The sequence below is a fragment of the Aulostomus chinensis genome, chromosome 8 (genome assembly GCF_037954235.1).
Source record: "Aulostomus chinensis isolate RoL2024-O1b breed Wild chromosome 8, RoL_Achi_v1.0, whole genome shotgun sequence".
Lineage (NCBI taxonomy): Eukaryota > Metazoa > Chordata > Actinopteri > Syngnathiformes > Aulostomidae > Aulostomus > Aulostomus chinensis.
In genome coordinates, this window is record NC_141327.1 from 3,676,136 (window position 1) to 3,700,000 (window position 23,865).

The window sequence follows — 23,865 nt, forward strand, 5'->3', positions numbered from 1 at the left end:
CAACTGCCAAACCCTCTCTGTTAATGTTGCCCACCATGCATTTCCTTTATCAGAGTATCAAAGTTACTCTCTAGATATGAGCTGTCTCACGCTGCAGTAAACAACAGCCGTTTCTGTCCGTCACAAGATCTGATTGTGATTTGACTCATGATTTTAGTGGGAATGCTGAAGTTTTCCTTTTGCTGGGGGGATTTTTTTGCGATGAATTAAAAAATGGCAGCTCTTGCCAAGTGGATGCTGCGCAGCGATCTTGTTGCTGCAAAGGGCCTCATTGCTCCTCCAACTGCTTCTAGTTTGAATTTGGTTTCATGCCAAAACCGATACTACGTGATATATACCATAAAGAGATTCACCGTGGCAAAGCACAGCTGCAGGGTCACTGTGGAGACATGTCCATCTTCTTATTTGGTAAAGAAACCAGTTGCCAGCGAAGCCCTTCAGGTCTGGGGCCCTGGGGCCATTGTTAATTTTTCCATGCATATTCAAATTATCACTACAAAGCAACTGACACACAGTAAGCTTGGAGCTTTTAGGGCCCCTGGAGGGGAGCTGTGGGGCCCCGTGAGCAGCTGTCCAGCTGGAATTCCAGCCTTAGGCTCGAAATGGTAGCACACCCAGCTAAAATGTCTTGCTCTGAGAATATGATGTGCTATGTTTGTATCGTTTTCGCTCTTTCCCAGAATGTTCTTCTCAAAGGTAGGTGAACGTTCTCTAAAGGCACGAGCCCTGGAAATTATTGATCAAATATTGATCAGCATCCCTAATAATTTATCAGAAGGCTGCAGTTAAAACATGAAACCTCCCGGGAACTTGAAATGTATGAATGTTTTAAAATGTTTAAATATTTTCATTGACATCATTACAGCTGATGTTAGGAGCTGCTAGCAGAATAAAACGATGAGTTCATGGAGGATTGAAAAGGTGCTCCTGACGAGGCTCTGGATGTTCAGAAAACCATCTCAATGGATCCGTTTTCTTTGGAGGGGAGGAAAGTTTGAAGTCGTCCATGAGCACGCTTACAGACGGTGGCCACAGGGGGGCAGCGTTTAGTCGTTAATTGGCTCCATCATATCGAGCAGGACGCTGCTGATTGGTCGCCCGCGAAACATCTGTATCCATAGTTCCAGTTGTTGGTGTCTCCGGCCAGAAAGCAGCTCATGACTCAGAGCCTGCGTAGTGTTAAAGTGGTTGTAAGCTCCGGTGTCACGTTTTCCTCCACAGCCGAGTGGGACGTCTTTATGAAGCAGCTACAATGGGAACCCATCGTCATATTTAACACCTTTCACTTCCCCTCCTGCGGGGAGGAAAGTTATTTACCGAGCGAACACGCCGTCTATCGGCGGCTCGCAGAGGCACATATCTGATTGGAGGAAGCCAAATATTTTTTTTCTTGAGTGCTTTATTCCAAGTAGCCCCGAGGACGTGAGCGAAGCCCGTCCCACTCCTTCCCTAAATTCACTGCGCCTGCTGGAGCTCGCAGGAGGGGTTTGGCGCTGGATGTACCGGCTAGCCTCCATTCATACACCGTGACCTCCAGGTATGCAGATGCCCCCTTTGTAGGCAGACACAAAGGAACTCGCTTCACTTTTTTCTATTTTTAAGGTGACCGCCTTCATCAGTGCCTCCTCCGCCGCTGGCCAGCCCGTGTGTCTGTGGGCAGCGTGAAAATAGATCCCTGCCTGGAGACTGGGCGCCGTGTGTACCGCCGAGGTGGACTATTGATAAGTTTCTAATCGGATTGATGATCGTTTTGTCAACGGATGGGAGCTGCCAAAGTGGGCGCTTGTGAAATGACACAGCGATGAATGTTGTGATTTCTCTGCCGTGATAGGAGCTGCTGCAGCCGCCTGCCTGCCCGCCCGCCCGCCGCGTTTATGCATAGCTTTTGCAGGGTCAAGATGCAGTTCCGGACGGTGCTGGACGTGAAAGTGGTGGACGTGGAGAAGAGGCGCAATCCGTCCAAACACTACGTGAGTTTCTCATCTTCATCGATGTCAGCTAAATGCCACCTTGTTCCAGTTGGAGTTGAGAGCAGTGTGGCCTGTTCCCGGTCTTACAGGACCCCCGAACGTTGCGTTTGCTCCATAAATGTGTCCGAACTGCTGTGCGAGGAGCTCAATGACACTCTGGCATAAGTTCATGGCGGAGCTGTCATACCTGTGTCCCATCATATCTGCTAATGCAGCTTGTCCAGGTCATCCGTGGATACATCACCCTTGTGTGGTGCATCTGTCTGGCTGCTTTTCATGCAGTTCTAGTTGAAGTGATTCATCCAGTATTCTCAAGTTCATGCAATACCAGTCGATCCTGCATTTTTATTGAATTAAAAAAAAGAGAGAGAAAAAAAATCATCCCGTGAACGTCTTGATTGTGCGTTTCTACGCTGACGTCGAACCGAAGCCATGCAACATAAAACCCTGTAACCCCAGCAGGTAACGACACTCGTGTTGGGTAACATCTCAGACGGTTCCTCCTCATTGCATCACCACTGCACCTGTGGACTCGTCACACATTGCATGACTTCAGACTCAATCGAAGTCAGAGGAAAAACTACTTCAACACCAGTGACTTCACTTGGACTTGAACTTTTTCTCATGGAAGACTTGAGCTCCCACTCTTCTATTTCATACACTAGTATCTATCACTAATCAAGTGTGCCTATGTTGGATTGTTGTTTTTTTGCACATATGCTGATAGCAGTAGGTGACATTTTCCAATGTTGATATTATCAGTGTAAATACAGGCTGAAATGATACTTACATTTACTTTAAAAACATGTAACTATTGAGAAGTAGCAGCAGAAGGGACCTGATCGGGATATCAGCCAGCAGACTGATACCGCTTTATTAAAAAGATGAATAAAAACATCTGCAGAAACCGATGACATGCTGATATTATCATGCATCCCTGCTTCTGCGGTGGTATTTACATTCATAATGAACGCAATAATGAGCCCTTGTTCAGGACTTGAAACCCAAAGTTTCAGACTTGTCACTGTTTTGACTGAGGACTTGAGTGTAAAGACCCGGAACTTAGTTCAAATATTCCTCTCCGTACATCAAAACTCATCTCTAAGCAGGGCCGTGCCATAAAAATCAATCCAGCCATAAATCCTGATATTTGTAGTCATGATACTGTGTCGACATTCCAGCTCCTGGTATCGATACGCACACTCCTGTAGATGTTGCTGCACAGTCGTGTGTCTGCTGGGTTCTCACTAGAATGGGATTTACATAATATCAGACAGTCCAGGCGATGCACAGCAAGTTGTATTTTGTGCATTCATTTAAACATTTTTGTAAATCGTATACCAAAATAAATGGTGATCATTTCCTATTGTGACCCATTTATTGTGGCACGTATCATATCTTTGTCCATGAGTTCAAGTCAAGTTCTGAGGTGATGTTCAGTGAAAACGCTCAAGTTCACTGGCGGCCAACTGAGCCCATGATGTCACAGCGAGGCTCGTTTAAGTTGCTGCTTTTGAGCTTTCAATGGTGTCTCGGGATCTTCATCAGTCGGTGCAAAATGATCCCGTCACGGGGCTTGTTTGATAGCTGTCCAGGCCCATAATGTGTCGGTCCAATATTCCGCGTTAATGTGTTATCGTCAGTTGTTTTATATACATTAATTATATTATTTATTTATTTATCAGGATAGTAAGACACTTTCTCTTCCACCTTTGGAGCAAATCTCCAGACAGGCTTCAGTGATTATTCTTACCCTCCTGATCCTTGTCTCCTGTGGCTGTGCTCATCAATACCCCTCTTGTGTTGAGCAAGCGTCTGTGTAGAAGCTGCGCACACCACGGCTTCAGCTCACCTCCTATTTCCAGCTCATAAACAAGTCATAATAAATGACCGCCATGAAAAGAACAGGATCTTGCTCATATGCAATTACAGACTTGCAGACCCCTGAGTCTAGCGGTATGAGCCGGGCACAATTAGCACACTTGTTCTGTTTCGAAAAGAGGAAGTCACAAAGCTCTCGCCATGCATGCACTTACCAATTTATTAGGTACAGCTGGTAGTATTTTTGCACCAAATCCTCCCTTCATTTAATCTGTTTAAGGAAGATTTAGATTTATTATGATGCTCATTTTGGAGCTAGCAAATGTACACCTGATTTTTATGAATGAAATCTGACAAAATGTTCGCCTCAGCTCTCTATTCAAGCCATTTTCACGCTCGGGACGAAACCGCATGCATGAACCTGACTTGGATGATTTCCTGCTGAGCTACAGTATGAGGTGGCTGTATGGAACTGGTCCCTAGACTGTCACACTGGTGAAGCATCACTGTACAGGGCCCCCAGGGCAAAACCAAGAAATGGGTTTCTATTGAAACTTTCTCTTTCTCTTCCTCACGCTCTTTGTGCATTGTGTGTGCACACTGATGCCTTCCGGTACTCCTCAAGTACAGTACACAACAGCCTCCACATGGAGGCTGGGTTGCAGTTAGCCACCAGCTGTTGGAAGCTGCTGGGATAGTCATCTGACCCCAGGTTTGCTGTGTGACAATTACTGTGTTTATTTCATCCTCACATAAGCACAGAATTAAAGAGTGAAATAATAATTCAGACTTGATGTTGAGGTGAAAAGCATCTCACTGTGCTACAGTGGTGTATATTCTCATTCCAGTTCATGTTCTTACAGATCCGAGTGGTCCTCCTGGGCCTGGGCCAACTGTGTAGATGAAGTAGCGTTCGTGTCGAGATGAAAACATATTCAGAGACTTTCGTGTTTGAGAATATTAGTGAAGCCCTCCGGGTTGCCAGGATCCCCCGGGTCGACTGAGATTCAACTTGAGAAGCTCTCTCAACTTCTCTCTGCCAGATTTGCCAGTTTCCTCACTTGAGTTGGTCAAAAAACTATTAGTTTTTATTTGCGTGAGTTCAGCCTTAGGATCATATGTGTCGCCCCCCAGTATTTTCTTGTGGAGAAGAGCAGAGGACTGTGGTTATTAGTGTAGTATTCGTGTAGTACTTGTGTTTATGTGCATTCTAAGTAGCTGCTAGGTGAGTGTTACAAACTTTAATCTGTGGTAGTTTTATCTGGATTAAACCTACAATTTGCAGATTTAAACGTAAGCTGTTGTGGCCGTGGACTATGAGCACTGACCGGTCACGGCTGCTGGCGAGTGGTCAGGCACGCGACGGTCAGGACCTGCTGGTCTGCCGGCACGGTGCAGCATGCTGGCTGCAGGTTCTCCGCTGATAACAGCCCTGCGTCCCCAAATCATCCCAGAATTCCCCTCCAGGTCAAATGTCCCTGCAGTGGTGAGACCATCCTTCACTGTCAGACCCACAAATCGTCATGAACCAGCACTCTTCACTAGTGAGAGGGACTGCTGTCGCACTGATTTAGCTAGTTTGCTGATAATAGCGCCAATAACATAAAGTTTCTTTTCATTTTGATATAAACTGGAGTTCTGAAGTGGAGAGTTGTGACTGGAAAACAGTGGTATGGTTTCTATTGATGCTCATTCAGAGGCAGTGGCAAAGAGGGAGAGTGCAGGAAGAATGGAAATCTTCCATCATACGCAGGCGCCTTTTGTTGATGTTTTTGGGTAAAAGAAAAAAAAAATCAGCCCAAATCATATTTAACATCCTAATCAGAATCGAATACTTGACATTGCAGACATAACAACAAATAACCAATGTGGCGCAACAAATGAAACAATCACATGTACTACAGCTTTAAATTCCAGTGATTTTGCATGATCAGTCTGCTTGGTAGTTGGTTCCAGCCCTGCTTTGGTACCTGTGTGGGTTCGTTTGGTGCTTTGCGTTTGTTTACGGCGGTGTTTCACTTGAATCTCTCCCAGTAATGTCTTATTTTGTGTCCTAACTCTGATATCTTCAGTTTAATTTGTCAAAGCTGTGAGATTTCTTTAGTTTCTGACTCCAGTTTAATAAAGTGGAGGTCAGTAGAAGTCTGTTTAGGCGCCCTGCAGCAATAAATTAATTAAATTTACAAAGCTTAATAGCAACAACAATCTTTGTCCAGCTGCCACAGGAGTTGGATGTGATCCGACCTCGGCCCGACCCCACTACCAGTGTACTCTGCTAGTTGGAGCCTCTGTGCCTCCTGTAAGCAGGTGCACTTTTTTGCCGTGCTCTAGTTTTTCTCAGTGTGAAAACAACCCTTAACGCTCCACGTTGATGCCAACTGATTTGGACCACAGCAAAGGAACCAGAGCTGTAAAACACTGAAATGTAAATTGTGCTGTATAGGTCAGCCCCATGTAAGAATCCCACGCAGGGTGTATTCTTTACAGACAGTGATTTAATGGACTGTTTTTGATATAATGTACAGTTATTGCTTCCACTGAGTACTTTGAAGTAACATGAGCCTCCTGAAGTCAACAGGAAAGCTTGTGGAGAAGTCGTGCGATTTCTTTATGTGCAGTAAAGTGTAGCATGTAGTGTGTAACAGGAGCTTGTCAGAGCTGAGCCCAGCAGAGCTGTGCAGTGTTTGGGGCTCTTTTGTCTCAGCGGGCCGGTCTGTGGCCTAGTTTCCCTAGCTACCCTGTCTCAGGAGACAAGGCGAGCCACTGTGAGAAGCAGAGAGAGAGAGAGAGAGAGGGAAGGAGAGAAAGCCAGAGAAAGACACAATCTGTGGCGACCATTGAATCTCATTTGTAATGTGTGTGAAACCAGCTGGAAATGCTTATCCTGTGAGAGGAGGGGGAGTAAGACTCAACGCTTTGTCAAAGGGACGTGCTCGCCGGACCTTGGGGGGAGCTGGACCGCTGAGTCGCAAACAAGCATCACACACTTCCCCCCCCCTGGAACGACCTGTGTGTTTGTCTGCTGGAGGAGGTGATAAAAGTGAGTTTGGGCACAACCATGTTTACTTTAAGCTTCTGTTTCCCCTACAAGTCCCAGTCCCATAACATTTCATTTTCTAGAGACTCCTGTGCTGCGCAAAGGCCCCAACTAGAAGACGATGTTGTTATTTGGCGCCATAAAACATCTCTTCAGAGAGCTGTTCCCCACTCAAATATTTATTGGTCCATCAAATACAGAGGGAAAGTTTGGTGAAAAGGGTCCCAGTTTTCAGATGCTCACACCTAACTGGGAGGCGCATGCTGCGGGAGGCTTATGAAGCTGGCTTTTGTTTGGGTTGCTATTGTTAGGGAGAGTTTGATGACAAGCTGGAAGTGCTCAAGGTCTGTGTTTGTGGGAGGGTGAGGAGAGTCAGAACGTCTAGTGAGGTGTATGTGCCTGATGCTGAGGCTGCATCCACGCCTAACACGTTTTTATTTCCATCGCAGAGCTGTAACCATGTTTGGGCCTCACACACTGCTCAAACTGTAAGTGGAGTTCCAAACTCCAGGTTTGCTTTGTTGTGGTGATTCTCTGGAGGTGTACGCCAGCACACCTCTGAACACGATGACTTGTTCAGTACATCACATGATCCCTGGGAAAAAAAAACATTGTCATGTACTTTCCGAGGTCAGTTTAGCATTTAGCAGTTCTAGGCATTACTCACCATGTTGAGTTTGCTAACAGAATTTTGTTGGTGTTGTTGTTCCAGAGAAATTGACCAGAGAACAGCCGACATTAGGACGTCTGTGGCCGGCATGTTACTTAACTCTACTTAGCTGGAAAACTGCTAATGCTTGTGAACCGCCTGAGTCTGTGTGGCCGTCGCCACCCTCCTGCCTCCAGATTACGTCCAGACATCCAGCACAGAGTGAAGCATCTTGTCATCTTCTACCAGATACACGACACACAGCAAAGGCTGCCTTTTGTGAGTGCGTCCCTGCTAAATGTGTGTACTTCTTCCCCGTCGCCATGGTTTCCCTGGCGATAGATAATGCTCTCGCTACTGCTCAACTTTGTTGTTATGTTTTATTTGCAACAGCTACCAGTCTGTTTCCTCTGCCTAGCGCATCTTATAGTCACGGTACTTTTAGTAAATGCCCCCCCCCCCTCCCCAGGGATTTCTACGAGTGACCACAGAGTGGCCATTCTGCTTCGTACGTACTTGCCAAGTGTACGTTAACTCTCATGAGTTTTGTGTTTTCAGGTGTGGATGTAAATTCATCCTACATTCTTGTGTGGACGGAGCTCAAGTTTCAAAACCCTAGTTTAAAATGAAACCTGACTGTTGTTGATGTTGCTTTACCCTGACACTGATCATGTTGCATTCACTGACACGGCTGGTAGACAAAACCTCCCGGCACTATTATTAGCGGGACCTCACATGCATGCTCGTGGTTGTTTTCATGTGTCCAATAGCAGAGGCTGTGATTGTCTCCCACATCGGTCTTAAATGCACTGCAGTATTCTTGTTTGGTTCAGTTGTGTGCGGTTTGAATCAAGGTAACGACACATGTTGGAGCGCTCCGCTCTGCCCTGTGGCTGCCTGGCAATCTTCGTAATGGCTCGATGTGCGTCACCCAAGATTGCCGATGATCTGCGGCTAGATAGATAGATAGCGTGTGTGGGGCATCATGGGAGGTCTCCGCTCTGCCGGCTCTGGTTTGTGCTTTCGTGGCACAACGACCTGAACAGATCATTGCTGACATCACCGAGTGTGATGGCGTCCTGCGGTAGCGTCGTCTGCCGTGTGTTTTTGTGTGAGCGGGAGAATTACTGCGTAAGAGGGAATGAGGCAGGAAGAAATGGAAATTTAAAAAGATTGGTCTTGCTTCCAGCCCTATTTTGGGAGATTACATGATTGTCAGGGAAATTGGCTGAAAAATTATGAGAACAGATGAACTTGATGAGCATGAGGAGATATCTTTAGCTACAAAACCACTATTAGAAATCAATGATTCGATTAACAATTGGCAATCTTTAATGAAACATACATTCTACCAATCTATGAATATTTTCCAACCTACTATCATTTAAAGGGAGACTTGATTCCGTATCATACAAATAGTCAATGCCTACAGTCACCACTAAGCAATGCAGTATTCCTTCACTGGATCAGCCCAGTGACTCGGTCAGGTGTCTCCGAGCCCAGGACGAGACCAGCCTGGTGACACAGATGACTGGTTTTTAGTTTGTCCCATCTTGACTTGTAAACAGGTCCTGGTGTGTAAACTCGGAGTGCCAATTAGAATGAATCAACAGCACAACAACAAGTCTTTTGTGAGGTTATAGCAAGGCCACGAAAATTAGGCCTGTGCTCGAGGAACGTGGTGTCAGCAGTGTAAACAAAGGAAAACGCTGAAATGATTCAGGGACATTAATTATAATCTAGACTTGTGGTTGAGCTATGACTTGTTGACTTGTCACGACTCAAATGACCCTAAAAGACACTTGGTACTTTAGTGTGCTGCACCCTCTGCTGCGTAGGAGTCCTGTTGTGTTGCTGCTGATGAAGAAAACCCTACATTTCCTGCTTTTGACTTTTATTGTGAAAAATTCATAGGAAATGAAATGTTCTTCCTTGGCTTCAGAACATCTCGTTCGACCAGTCGTCAGAGACCAGTCAGCCTGCTGCTTTTACACACCGATAAGAGAAGACAAGCGCGTCGACAGTAAAAAAAAAACCCAAAAAAACACTTGTTCAAGTGGGTTGCTCTGTTGTCATGGAAATCTAAATCCCTGCCACATAGGAATTAAGCCAAGGCAGCACATGAGGCCAATTAGTTCTCCTATTCACCATTAGCAAAATCACATATCAAAGAGCTGCTAACTAACTCTCAGAAGCCGTGCTTCTAATCCGTCTCGGTGAGGTGCGTGACCTGGTCTGCCCTTCAGTTTGTTGGGCTAAACTACAAGACCATCTTGTTTGTCTGTTGCGTAACAGTGAGGTCAAGGTCAGGGAGGCATCAAAGCTTCCAGGATGTAACTGCTGCATCCACATTTACCTCTGTGAGTCTGCGGCCACCACCAAGACAAAGACGGGTCTATTCACCGTGGACCACAGTGACCACAGCTCAGGGGAGTCGAGGCCTGGTGTGGGCTTGACAGAGGGAACCATTTTGGCAATGGGAAAAATATCAATAATCAATTGTCAGGGGTTTCCAAAGACCACACCCCCTTCCTGAGACAGCTTTGAAGAACTTGTCCAGCTTTATTACCATTTGTCAACCTCTCTGGCTAAATGCAGCTTATGAAACAGGCCAGCTGTGGTTCCATGTGGAAAGATGAGAAATGTTCCAACCTGGCCTTTTGTAGTTCTATCTTTTCTGCTTTCGTGGTCTGAAAGTATGATGTGTGTCTGTTTTATATGTTACTTTAAATTTAGTCGTTTAGGCGGGGTTCACTGCATTTAGTGGCTAGGCCCACATTCTGTGCCCCACCAAACACTCTCCTTCTGCCTTCTTCACTCGAGGACCGGCTTCCAGCTCTCCTTCCAAACTGTGAGTCCTTCTCTTTATTCATCATCGATCTGTGCTCTGCAGTGTGCTAATATTCGTATTATTAGAGACACGATTCCTTCAGGAGAGCTGTTAACTGAATATTCATAACCATTTCAGATGAACATGATGGAATAATCAGGAGTCCAATTTGTTCTGTCGTAAGAATTCATGTTTTTCTCTTTTCTTCTGAGCATGAATAAAAAATGTCGTCTTCAAGTCCTTCTCTCTCCTTGGGAATAACAGACGTACAAGGTCTTTTCTTGCTATCTGGGACATTGAGGCCCCAAATGCCTGCTTTGAATTGTTTTATATGTCTCCATTGTTTGTGTTTCCTTTATTTATGAGTCCAATTCTTTGAAAAGAACGTTGACATATCAGATCTTACTACTGTTGTCGACTGTGATCAAGAACCAGCTTTTGTTGACTTCAAAATCAACAATAGCTTGTTTTTAAGTTGATTTTGATATTTTTCATAAAAAGTATTCAAAGCCACTGAAAAATTCACCCAGACGGCTGTGCATCTGCTCGCTTACTCACGTCCAGTCCTTTAAAGTCATCCACCGCCCAGTGAATAATGATTCAGCGTCCTCATTGTGCTACGGAGCCCTGGAGTGGCCAAAGGCAGAAAAATCAATCATTTAGAGGACACAAAATATAACCGTGAGATCTAAATTGTTCCATCATTTTAGTGGTTTTCACGGTACTGAGATGTCACTTGTTCCCTCAATTTTATTAATTAGTGGGCACAAGATACAGCTTTTTCTAATTATTAATATCTTGTGGCCTTGAAATAACCAAGTTAAGAGAATGCCGCTCCCGGCTTCCGTAGTTTCCTGCTGTAGTCGTGTGTCCCGTTTAGTTTAGGACGTCTTCCTGTCTGTCCTGTCCAAACGGAGACAATGAGATGTCAGTGAGACAAAGGTGATGACCATCTTCAAGCTTCAGCCTTCACGGAGGAATTGCAGTGATGTTTTATCGCCCCTTGGGTACCTGTAGTACAAGAATGTCTCCCTGCAACCACAAGATTTATTTTGATTTCTGCGGTTCTAAAATCCCCAAATGAACATTGGAGAGTTGCTTTCGCATGGTGTTGTCCTCTCTGTTGTTTCTGCCATGGACATGGTGCATCTTGCATCCTCTATAGGTTGATATAACCGGCAAACAGCTTATGGCCACATGGAAATTTGAGTGAGTCATTTTTTTTTGTGTTCCCCGCATGCTTGATCAAGGACAGTTTGGCTGTACATGCACTCACGACTGGGTGTACTTGAGCTGTGAGTCAGCCCCGTAGCACATCGGCTCATTTTAGTTGTTCCATGTGTTGTAAGAGTTACTTCCTCGGAATCTGCGAGCTAAACTATGTAGATTCCATTATGGGTGAATGAAAAAATGTTTTGATGTTTATTTATTCATCGTGAGAGGCAGTGGCTCTGACTGCCATCGTTTACAGGCTGTGTTGAGTGAATTAAAGGAGAATATTCTGGGGGCTGGGAGGGCATTAGGTTTAAGCTGGATATTTTGGGCATGGGCAGACCCTGGATGCTTGTTGGTTGTGTTTTCCACTGCGGTTGTCATCACATATCCATCTGCTTCCAGAGTGAGGGAGCCCACATCTTGCAGCCCGGCTCCTATCTTGTACCTCCGCTCAGCTTGGTTGGCTTCTGAGTTGAATTAGCAGCCCAGAGGCCTGCTGGGGGGGGTGATACTCTGGCATACCATTAGGGTCAGGGGAGTTTATAGAACGCACGCTCACACAGTCATGGTATCAGATGTAGTTCCGCATAAATATGTGCGTATATACCGGAGGTCATGGTGATAACTACAGGCTGTTATATACTGGCGGGTTGTTCCGCATGTTTCTGCAGAGCCAGAAACCGTATATTCTCCCTGCTGCTCGTGTAGTTTGGTGAACTTTTTAAACAATTTTAAACAGTTTTCACTGAAAATAGCCTTCTGAAATGAAATGATGTATACTGATGTGTCAATACAGGTGAGGTCTGGTTTGGTTGAGCCTCAAAATCCACTTGGTTAAGGTTTGTCAAACATCATCTATTAGCTTAAAGTTGTGAACATGGTGTTGTAAAAAGGACTCAAAGACCCGTCTCCGTGATTAGGTTTTAGAAACACACGGTCGCTTGACTTAAAGAAACATGCCAACTTTTTGGGAAATTGGCTGTTTTGATATCCTCCCAGAGCCAGACGAGGATAGGTAGCCCCCTCTCCTCTCTGCTGCATTTGGAACCGCCTGACCGCTGGTTAGCTTAGCATAATGAATGGTAATGGATGGGATGCGTTAGCATACCAGACGTCATCAAAACGTTTCAGGTTCAGGATCTTGGCCTGAGGGACAGCCCCCTCTGCTGTACACAAACTGCACTGCTTCCATCCTCCATTTGAGTTACATTGACTTCCGGGGCCAATGCTCTCTCACAGGTGAGAGGGCGAGTGAATCTGTGTGTGTGTGTGTGTGTGTGTGTGTGTGTGTGTGTGTGAGTGAGAGAGAGAGAATTTGTGAAGCTTGTGCAGTCTGAAATAAAACTATTATGGCTCAATAAGTGACACCATAAACAGACCAGTACGCGTGTGTTTTTTTTAAATTCATGCTTGAATTGGTCCAGACCTGAGTGAAGTTCTTTTGTTTTGTTTGACATCTGCTGAGAGTGAAGGCATTTCATTAATTTATCATCATCGCAATATCTACTGTTAACTTCACACTGAGCATCTCTCTCTCTCTCTCTCTCTCTCTCTCGCTCATTCTCTCATTCTCTCACAGACACACACCATTTTAACTGAAACAAAACCTACACATTTTGCACTTTTCTTATCATGAAGGGTCTCTCCTAAGGCTGACCAACATTTGGTTTTAATCATGAGAAAAAGGTCATTAGCAAACATTTTGTGTCCCAATGAACAAAGAAGTGGAAGATAAAAACAAAGATGGAATTGGGAATGATAAAGGTAGTATGGTTGGCTTGTAGGGCTCGCTGAACCCCCTGGTGGCTATAGCTAAAAATGCATGTTGGGATTAATACATTATCCATCCATCGTCGTCTTCTGCTTATTCCTACATGAAGGGTCGCCGGGGGGCTGGAGCCTATCCCAGCATCTACAGGCGAGAGGCGGGGTTCACCCTGGACAGGTCACCAGTCCATCACAGGGCCAACATAGAGAGACAAACAACCATTCACACTCACATTCCCACCTACGGTCAATTTAGAGAATCAATCAGCCTCGTCCCCAAATTGCATGTCTTTGGACTGTGGAGGAAGCTGGAGTACCAGAGAGAACCCACGCAGGAACAGGGAGAACATGCAGACTCCACACAGAAAGACCCCGTGCCCGAGCCGGGACTCGAACCCGGAACCTTCTTGCTGTGAGGCCACAGTGCTGACCACTGCACCACCGTGCAGCCTAATACATTATCAACTGTTAAATATATAAACATAGAATGAAGTTATTTCATTGCCTTGCTCTGCAATATTATGAAGAAATGGCGAACTTATTGTGTGGCTGTGATTATTTTCTCTTGTAAAACATCCTGGTCTTATTGTGTTGTCGCGGGTACTCCACACTGAGGAGGTTTGCTAGTAACTGAGAGCTGCATCTGGTTTACTGTCAGTTTGTGTGAGTTGAGTTTGCCTGGTGACTCTCTGGGTTGAGTAGTTGGCCCTCGGGATAGTGTTTGATGACTAATTTTGTGTGTAAAGCCTCTGTTGTAAAAATTTAATTTCTTCCACATTTCTTTTCTCATTTCTTGATCATGTGATAATGACTCCTAAAGATACTAAAACTTACTTTTAAAAGCCGGGATGAGCTCTAGTTTGACACTAACAGGTAACTCACTTTTACAGCGCTGTATTTTCTGTCAGCAATACTGAAGTGCAGTTTTGATAGTCACAAAGACAGAAAACTCACTGTAGCTGCAGAAACCAGTGTTTTGCTTTCGTGATTTTGTGACCCAGTTGTACCCTGGGGAGAACATTTTCCTAGCAATAAATGCCAAAACTAATCAGTGTGGTGACACCCTACTGTGCTGAGACCAAATTTGTCAGTTCAGTGTGACAGTCCCAGTGTCTGGATGCCAGTATCTGTGTTTGCATGGGAGGGAACACACTGCACTGGCTCCTCGCCATCGGCAGCTGAGCCCCCTCCAGCAGCAATGAGGCCTTTAACCCCTGGCTTTGTTGTGTAACATCTTTTGATTCAGGCTATTGCTTTTCCTACGGCAACATCAGGGTCTTTCACTCAACCATATTCATCTCCACTCAGCTCTGGAAGATTTTGGCAGGTGTGAGTGCGTGAGAGCGAGAGCCGTCTGAAAGATGGAGCTTGCTGGAGCATGCGGTAAAAATTGCTCACCAGGGAAGCACGTTGCCTTTATTTCATCTGAATGCTATACATGAAGCAAAGTCAATTGTTTCTGTGTTCACGGCAGATTCAGGCAAAGTGCGTTTCTAGTCTGTTGTGTTCGGTTCACTTATCGGGGATGCTTTGGCTGTGCGACAACAACCCCTGTAATTGTAAATCACTTCACAGTCGCCATTCTGGATGTACAGTCGTGAACCCTGCATAAAATATACGCAGTGTGCAGGTTATCTGATACGCCTGTGGAACGTAATTGATAAAGAAAGAAGAAAAAATTACAAGCTAATGTTTGTTGACATCTACTTAGCTGAAGTTTGATAGTTTCCTGTGTGTTCACCACAAAGACAACAATTTAGATTTTTTTTGGTCCAGATGATTAAATTCTTATTTTCCTCTGCGGTCTCGTGGTCAGGACTTCTACCTCAGAGGCAAAGGTGGAAATCTATGATGGGACTTGAACACTAGATCACCGTATACTGAGTTAGAGGACTTTGTAATGCGTATGACCACCCATATGCATCAGCTGAGTGAAGGGGAGACATACAGAAATGGCAAATAAAAATATTGTTTGCGTTATCGTTTGCAGCCCTAAATACGACCCGGTTGACTGTTAAGACGCAGTAAAGCTGGCTAAACACCACAATTTACACCCGTCCATATCGTACAAACCCTCATGATCACGACGTTGTTGTAGGTCTTAATATGGTGAAAAAACAGGCAGGTGGTGAGAATTTGTTCAAAATTTGATTACCGATTAAATTGTCAATGAAAAATATCAAAATTATAAATAATTGTATATATTATTTCCATCCATCCATCCATTTTCTACCGTTAATCCTGTTAAGGGTCACGGGAGGGGTGGAGCCTATCCCAGCAGCCTTTGGGCGAGAGGCAGGTTTCCCCCTGGACAGGTCACCAGTCCATCACAGGACCAACACATAGAGACAGACAACCATTGGCTCTCCCAGTCACACCTACGGTCAATTTAGAGTCTGGATTAACCTGGTCCCCTCTTGATGTCTTTGGAACCCGCAGAGAACCCACGCAGGCACAGGGAGAACATGCAGACTCCACACAGAAAGATCCTGTGCCCGAGCCGGGGCTCGAACCCGGAACCTTCTTGCTGTGAGGCCACAGTGCTGTCCACATTTAATTTTTCATTAGGATTAATTTACCAAAGGCCTCTCATAGTGATGTAATGAAAATGAAAAACAGGCAGTGCTATGGTGCACAACATATCTTGTGGATGAAGTGTTTCAAGTCCTGCTCAATGAGGACCAGGTTCGTAGACTCCTGCAGGCATACCGGAGTTCCACACTTGAAGTGTCAGCATTTTTCTCAACATTTCATGTATATCACAACATTGTCACTGGCCAAAAACAACGTGCTCACACTTGGGCAATTTTTTTTGTAAATGTAATAGTGGTTGCTGGGGGCGGCGTGGCTCAGAGGTAGAGTGGCTGTCCAGCAACTGAAGGGTCGCCGGTTTGATCCTCACTTCCCCCGCTGACCATGTCCAAGTGTCCTTGTGCAAGACACTGAACCCCTAATTGCTCCCGATGGCCCTGCGACAGACTGGCGACCCATCCAGGGTGAGCCCCGCCTCTCACCCCATGTTAGCTGGGATAGGCTCCACCCCCCCACGACCCTTAACGGATAAGCGTTATAGAACATGGATGATGGATGGGATAGTGGTGACGGCAAAACTGTTGTGGGAGTGGCGTCTCCTGCGTTGAGCTGAAGGAACCTTGTGGATTTAGTGGTAATGCCTTTGAATCAGACAGCGTTAGCAGATTCTGGACGTGGAACCAGTTAGCCGGTAACTCTGTCTGATTTCCCCTTCCTAAGCTTGAAGCCTAATGTTACGTAACAACCCATCCTCTTGAGTAATTTCATGTCCGGAGCCCTTTTGCGAACATCTCTACATCAGCAGGGAAGGGATTCCAACTGCTCGTAGCAACTGTGATGAAACTGTCCTGGCCTCTTGATCTGTTACCTTGGCTATCTAGATTAGTGATGATTACAGCCTCACTTAAATCTTCCTGACAGATAAATGGACTCCATCTAAATTTTATCAGTCTTGCTGCATTGCTGCAGCCAAAAGTAGAGGCCAGCAGGTCGCTACCCTGAGCTTTCAGCCTTTGGCAGATTTATGAACGTGTGTCATTGAACATTCGTGTTGGCGGAATTCATCCTGGGGTGTGTGAGGATGTTGACTGTAAGCTATACTTGTTTGAACAAGTGCCTCAAGTACTACAGAATTGATTCGTTGCTTGATGGAAAATTATGTACAGAAGAACTGGTCTTTCTTTCTTTTTTTTTTTTCTTGTACAACATACATTTATTATGCTCTGTAATTGGTTAAGAAATATTAAAATCAATTGTTAATTCACACGCTGTAGAGTAGTCATACCACCAGACTAGACAAGTATGGAGATCCACTGCTGTTCCAACAAAAAATAGTACAAAAGAACAAAAATGTTACAGAAATAATGAATCAGTGCAAATGGTTTTTAGTGCAAAAGGAGTAGTTGCAAGCGACAGTCATTAACTGTTGGTGCTCACTGCTGCATCCACACTTCAGTGCTTCATGTTGGTGTTCTCTAAATGCTCCTGCTAAAATCCCAGACATGGTGTTGTCCGATTAATTGGGTGGAAGAAATTTTGAAGGAGTCTGATTGGAATGCTGCTGAGAGGACTGCAGTCTACTGTCTCTCTCGCATTCAACTTCCAGCTCTTAAATTGATTCCACACAGGTTTAGCTGTTGTTTGATTAAGTTTGTTGGGTTGCTTGGCTCTTATGCTCTGCATCGCACCCTGTCCCCACCCATCCTGATAAACTGGGGCCACATTTTTTTTAATCTCTTCCTCATAATCGCCACACCATAGCGACTGGGCCTTTGGAGAATACAATTTCTTCAGCTCATCATATTATGAATATTCAAAGCTTTGGCCACACATATTGAATGTGGACGCACTAATATGTCCCTGCTTGTCGGAGTTTCATCAACTGCCACTATAAATACAGCTTTCCCTCATTTCGGCACCCAGGTGGTGCAACGACCTACCGTGATGCCAGCCGCTGGTCGGGTTCGCTGGTTCCAGAATAGCAGAGGGGGAGGAACAACCAGGACAGCTTGATGGGGTCAATTGGCGATGTACAATTGGGAAGCGAAATGAAGCTGAAATGTGTAAAAAAACGAACAAACCTGTGCCTTAAACAACGATGAATATCCAAATCGCAAAATCCCAAACAAACCGGTCACAATAGTCCTGGTCGGGTCCAGCACACACAAACTTGAGAGCCCAGTCCCTGCTGGGTGTAACCTGGTGTTTTTCTTTGTAATTTAGCAAACAACTGCTACCGTAAGACCACGGTGTGCATGCTGATGCTGAGTCGACGATTTCCGATGGTGTTTTCTATACTTTGTGGTGGTTTTAATTTTGCCTTTCCTCTCTTGGCAGGTATATCTCATCAATGTCACCTACTCTGACAACACCTCTCACATCATCTACAGAAGATACAGCAAATTCTTTGACCTACAGGTAATCTGCATCACTCAGACTCTTCTGCATGCACCTTGTGGGCCGTGTTTGCATTGAAGTCCTCAACTCCATTGCAGCTGATCTATTTTAAACACGTCAGCCATGCGAATTTGCAGCATTGTTTTATATAGATTAATGTGTAAGCCTCACGACTGCTCACTGCCGCCGTGTCTCTTCTCCACACCTCGTCGCCTCAATGAATCAATGTGTTTGTTAGTAATTGGTCGGGGAGCAGGGGAGACATGGTTTATATCCCGTAGCCTCTTAGAGACTCAGCAATGCACCGAATCTTTCTGCTCTGTCTATATCTGCACCCATCTTTCCTTCTCTCTTCTCCTTCTTCTTCTTCTTCTTCTCTCTCTCTCTGTCTCTCTCTCTCTCTCTCTCTCTCTCTCTCTCTCTCTCTCACACCCTCTCTCTCCTTCTCTCTCATCTCATCTCATCTCTGTGTTGCCCTCAAAACGTCAGGGAGCTGACAGGCCTTTTTTATAGTACAAGCAAGAAATCCACATGGAAGTCTTATTTAATGTACAATTCTTTATAGTGGGTCGCCTTTCGATTCTCCAGAGCTGGTTTCACTGATTGGTGGATGCTTTAAATATAATCTTTTGTAGAGGAGGTCTTTCTTTTTCTGTCCTCAGGACTTGACTCGGATGTTTTACAGTTATGTTGAAAGTCATGAGTTCCTTCTTTGGGACTAAGGCAGTAAAACTCTGGCTCTGTGATTCCGATTGACTTTTCCATACTGAGAAAATGTTTGTCTGTGCACATTTATGCCCCTTGAACCCTCAGCCTGCTGCAAACTGATACCATATGCATTTTGCACCAGAAGTCTTTGGGTCACGAGTAAATATGAAAGGGCTGTAGTGAGAAAGTAACAGGGGGCACATATCAATAGCTTCAGTGTGCTGGTCCAGCAGGAAATGATGTTTCAATCAGTGGAGGAAAGGTCCTCTCTGAAAGGTCCCATTGATAAGCAGCGGGGCTGTGTGAGATGGAAATAGACTCGCCTCTCTCCCTGATTAATCCCAATGTGGAATGAAATACACACGTATAAACATGTAAAAACAAGGACGATATATTTGATGTATGTTCTAGAAAAGTCCAAAACATAGCTGTAGGTTTGTCTCCCTCCTGAGCTTCAGAACGTATGCAAGCGTGCTCCTGTGAGGAAACTAATAAACCTTAATGGCTTGTGAAGGTCGTGGCACAAAATCCCCCCTCTTCAGCAGTGGCGAGATTGATTTTGTTAGCTTTGTCTGACAATGGGGGGGCAAAGGTCTTCAAACTCGGTTTGTACTTTAGTGAGTTGTCAAAGAACCTGGTTCTTGCACAGCAGAGTTTTGCTCAGCTGTCTGGTCAATGACTCTTATTGTGAAAATTCACAGCTGTGTTTGTCCAGGATTTACACACTGCAGCAGAGCATCACCGGCACCCCACTGCTCGTGCTCAACTTTCTCTGGTTTCCATTTTCATCGTGACTTTATCTTTGAATAAAACTGAGAATAACTGAAGAAAACTGGGGATTTCCGATTTTAGCTGTGAGGGTTAAAGCCGCAGCAGCTGCCTGTCCCATCCAAGAAATATCAAACCGGAGCCAACTTTTGGAGCAATGCAACGGAACGTCATGCCGTGGCGACGAAAATAGTTAAGCAGCACCTGATGTACGTCTTGTTCGTTTTTTCATATTTGTTGAACTGCTTTTGTATGCATATTGCAGCCACATTGTGGATTGGAAGTAACGGCTCAGTAGTGACATTCTCCGACTGCTGCAGTGCCCACTTTGACCTGAAACCAGCCTGATGTCTCGGCTGGTACAGCGACCTGAGATAAAGTTCCCTTGATTGTCCATTGCGAGATGCCTTTGATGGTCATGTTTGATCCCGTTGTTGGTCCCGTTGTTTTCAGTACGTCCTGGAGCCTCTCCCATCCAGACATTAACTGTATGTGTTGAAGAGACCCTACTGCTCTCAGCAGCCCCCCTAAGCCAAGACAAAAGATACATGGAGGTGCGCTCGGAAACTGTTGGTGGGTGTCTGAACCACAGCTTTGGAAGAGCCACTGGGGATTTCAAGACAGTTTCCCAGTAAAAATCAGAGCAGGCTGTGTTCCTGGAAATATTCTGGCTCTGGCCCTGGACAGACGTCAGATTGAGAGAGGCTGTGGACGTTGCTTTGAGTGGCTTAGTTGAGGCTTTGGTCCATGAGCCAGCAGTTTCATACATTGTAGCATGTAAGGACAATAAATATGACAATGTGATGTTGAGCCCTTCTCAGACCTCCGTGAATGTGCAGCATGAGGGATTTGACGAGTGGATCGCTCGATGAGTTCACGTACTGTTAAAAATGTGTCTCTGCCCGACTCTCAAGTGACCACAATCAGACCTGACCTCCCTGCTCTATATGCTAGTAAACACATTGTTTCCCTTTTCAAAGACCAAATGCAGTGTTGAGTTTAAGCAATAGAAGGCACCGATACTCTTCCTGTGCCAAGTCTGCCAAAAACTTAAAATGATAAAAACAAAAACCAAAAGAACTGGGTCATTTTCCAGGTAAAACAAGTGGGATTTTTACTTGTGCCCATAATAACTCAATCAGCTGAGGAAGAAAGAGCCGTGTGTAAAACTGTATAAAACTCTGTGTATGAACGCTCTCTCAGATTCCTAATCTGTGCCCAAGGACTTCTGATGTGTTCCACCCCCCTGCATTCAGGAGACGGAACAGAGGCGGCCTTCTTGTTCATAGCAAACACTCATTGTGCAACTCAGATGAGCAAGATATCCAAATATGTGCATCCCAGGTGTGTTCACCTCCACTTGGAACGCACGCTAATGCCAGGCCTGACAGAGCCTCAGCGACTAAAAGGTCCATAAAACTGCTATTTGTTAACATCTCCTTTAAAAGGCGTTGCAGATACATGTCATGTACCATCATCTCTTGAAAAGGAGATGTTTTTATGTGTTCAGTCAGTCTGTCTGTTTTAAACTATGTAGTTGACCAATGTAAAAAAAAAAAAAAAAAAAAAAAATTCACTAAGAATGAATATATCCGTATGGAACGAGCAAGAGCGTCCCAACAGGGAGCTATTTCGTCTTGAAGGCGGGTTATTAATATATTATATTGCCCGATGCTGGCTGACTGAAGAGTCAGTAGAGACAGTCTCATATAATGTGGCTGTATACGGGCAACAGAATCGTACAGTTACACAATGTGTCATTACCACCACAGCCCTGTAGAGGGCATAACATCGTGCAACATCTGCCGACAATGATGCAGCGCTTGGGCTCAAAACTGGTGAACAGACAGACAGACAGGCAGGTTCAGTCAACAGAACCTCGGTGCAGAAAATCTTCAGTGGCACTGGGTCAAGAATCTCCACTAATTTGCTAGAAAAAAGGGCTCAATTGGCATGAAGAGGTTTGTTCTGTGATGGAAAGTGTGTGTTGTCAAAGGCAGGTTGGCTCCCACACTCCGAGAAGCATTTTCTCTTCACTCCTCTGTGCCATTGACCTTCCACAGTTTTTATTTGGTAGTTGATGGGGCTGCCATAGCTGAATTTCATGCTTTTTCTTTTTTTTTGTCCCCTGAGCGTGTTACATTCCCAACTACAGCAGGAACAAATTAGACCAAAGAAAAGATGGCAGCGCATACCTGCTACATTCCCGCTAACATGTGTCATCTGCATACTCAGAGAAGTGACAAATCGTGGGTCATCCTCCACACCCTTAACCCCCGGATGTCAGGACGTTACTGGCTCTGTCCGGCTGCTCCTCCAGGCTCTGATGTGGTTCAGTTTCAGTAAGACCTGACTTGTCAAACAATGAGTCAAACTGTCCTTATTTCATAAGTAGGCTGCCCGAGGTACTCGTCAGAGGAGAGGAAACCAGGACAAGGAGAGGAACAGGTCAGCCAGAGGGTTGGTGGGTAGCGGATGAAGAGGAGGAGGAGGAGGAGGTGATGAAAGACATGACTGGGATGATGATAATTAGATTGACAGCAGCAGAGGTGGCATTGATGATTGAGATTCAGGCTGCCTGTGCTGATGACACTGATCATGCAGATTGACTTTGCAAGCGTCTTTCAGGGAACGGAGACGTTGGTGATCATGTGACGGCTGTCCTTGGAGCCCGAGTGAATCTTTCAGATTTAACTCAGAGAGAAGGACACTACCTCTGCTTGCCACAGAGGCCTTTGGTTGATATTCTCTCTGCACACGCTCACATTCTTTTTCTCCTCCAATTTTGCTCCCTTACGTGCCCTCCCGCAGAAATAGAATATTTAGTTTGAGAACATTTCATTGCATTACACAAACATTCTTTTTTTCTGTCTTTAGTGAACCTTTGAAGACCAGGTGTAAGTTCTTTTTGCTTTAAGATGCAGTCTCAAGGTCGATATTCAATCCTTTTGGTAAGGCAGATGCTAGCAGCAGCAGCACTGGCTGCAAACTTTCGGCAAACAGAGGCTTATATTCAGCGCAGGAAATTATACAGTAGCTGTGGTCAAAGCGCTTAAACAGAAGGTCACTGAATTGGGAATCTCTAACCTCTAAGTGAGCTGTTTGATGGAAGCATATGTCTAGACCACAAAGCATTATCGGTATGCCGTCCTCCTGTTGGAGAAATTGCTGAATAGCCTGGCCCTTAACTCAGCCTCCTTGTCCTTGAGGTGTTCTGAGGACAATTTATAACTCACCCGAATAAGAGGGGCCATTGTTTCAGGTTGAGGATAAAGGATTTATTTAATTTATTGGAGTGTGTGTGTGTGTGTGTGTGTGTGTGTGTATATATGTGTGTGTGTGTGTGTTAGAGAGGAAAAAGCGGGAAACATTCTTGTTACCTCCCCCTGAGAGGCAGAGGAAGGACACCTACACGCCAAACACAGGACCTGTTCTTGTGAGTTACAATCGGGTGCTTGACAGAACTGCCTTTGCCGGGTCCTTGCTGGACTTGGAGCAAAGGGGGGGGAAGGTATGCAGCATTTCCCACAACCATGGCAAAGGGATCAGCAGAGTGGGATAAATTTAGAATGAATGAGCACAGTTCAGTCTGTTGTGAGACATTTCCATGCCTCAGGAAATTCACTCGGTGTGACTGGGAGGTGAGTGGGCCCGATTTGGGGAACCAGAGAGACACCAAATGGCTTTGACACAGATGACCCTAAAAACGACCCTGGCATTGTGACTCGGCCACATTGGACTTAACCAGCGGGGACTGCACTGGGGCGGAATGATGTCAGCCGACCATTTAGACATCTAATTGATTGTTCTCTGACTTTCTATCGTTCAACCAAATTTCATCAAAATCCATCCAGGGTTTGAGTTCTGATGGACAGACAGACAAGCCAATAGTGTGCCACCTGTTGGTGATTAACAGGCTGTGAGCGTTTTTGTGTTCTGAAACAGAGGCGTGACATGTAACCCAAACAGAACCAGCGTTTTGTTTCCCAGCCGGACCACCCCCACTTTAACGTGCAGACATAATGGGGGCACAATGTTCCTGACTTTGCAGCCCTGTTCAGAGTCCAGGAAAGGGGAATCAGAAGAACGCGATGTGGTTATATGTAATGATTTTAATGCAGCTGCGGCAAAGGTCGAAGGGCCCAGGTGAGAGGAGGGGCCTAAGTGGCTG

General features: G+C 45.2%; 1 protein-coding gene across 7 annotated transcripts in view; it reads left to right on the forward strand.

Moving 5' to 3' along the window:
- Positions 1 to 1,443: 1,443 nt before the first annotated feature.
- sh3pxd2aa (SH3 and PX domains 2Aa) overlaps positions 1,444 to 23,865 on the forward strand; it is a 118,501-nt gene continuing 96,079 nt past the window's right edge. Inside the window, exons 1-4 of one of the 7 annotated variants that reach the window (XM_086210499.1) lie at positions 1,444 to 1,537; positions 1,603 to 1,710; positions 1,832 to 1,970; positions 18,159 to 18,239. In XM_086210499.1, the coding sequence (XP_086066625.1) occupies positions 1,875 to 1,970; positions 18,159 to 18,239 (177 nt within the window). In that variant the 5' untranslated portion in view covers positions 1,444 to 1,537; positions 1,603 to 1,710; positions 1,832 to 1,874. Of the gene's footprint in view, positions 1,538 to 1,602; positions 1,971 to 18,158; positions 18,240 to 23,865 lie in introns of those variants that run through there. The other 6 variants (XM_086210503.1, XM_086210504.1, XR_015117520.1 and 3 more) reach the window with 6 other exon arrangements.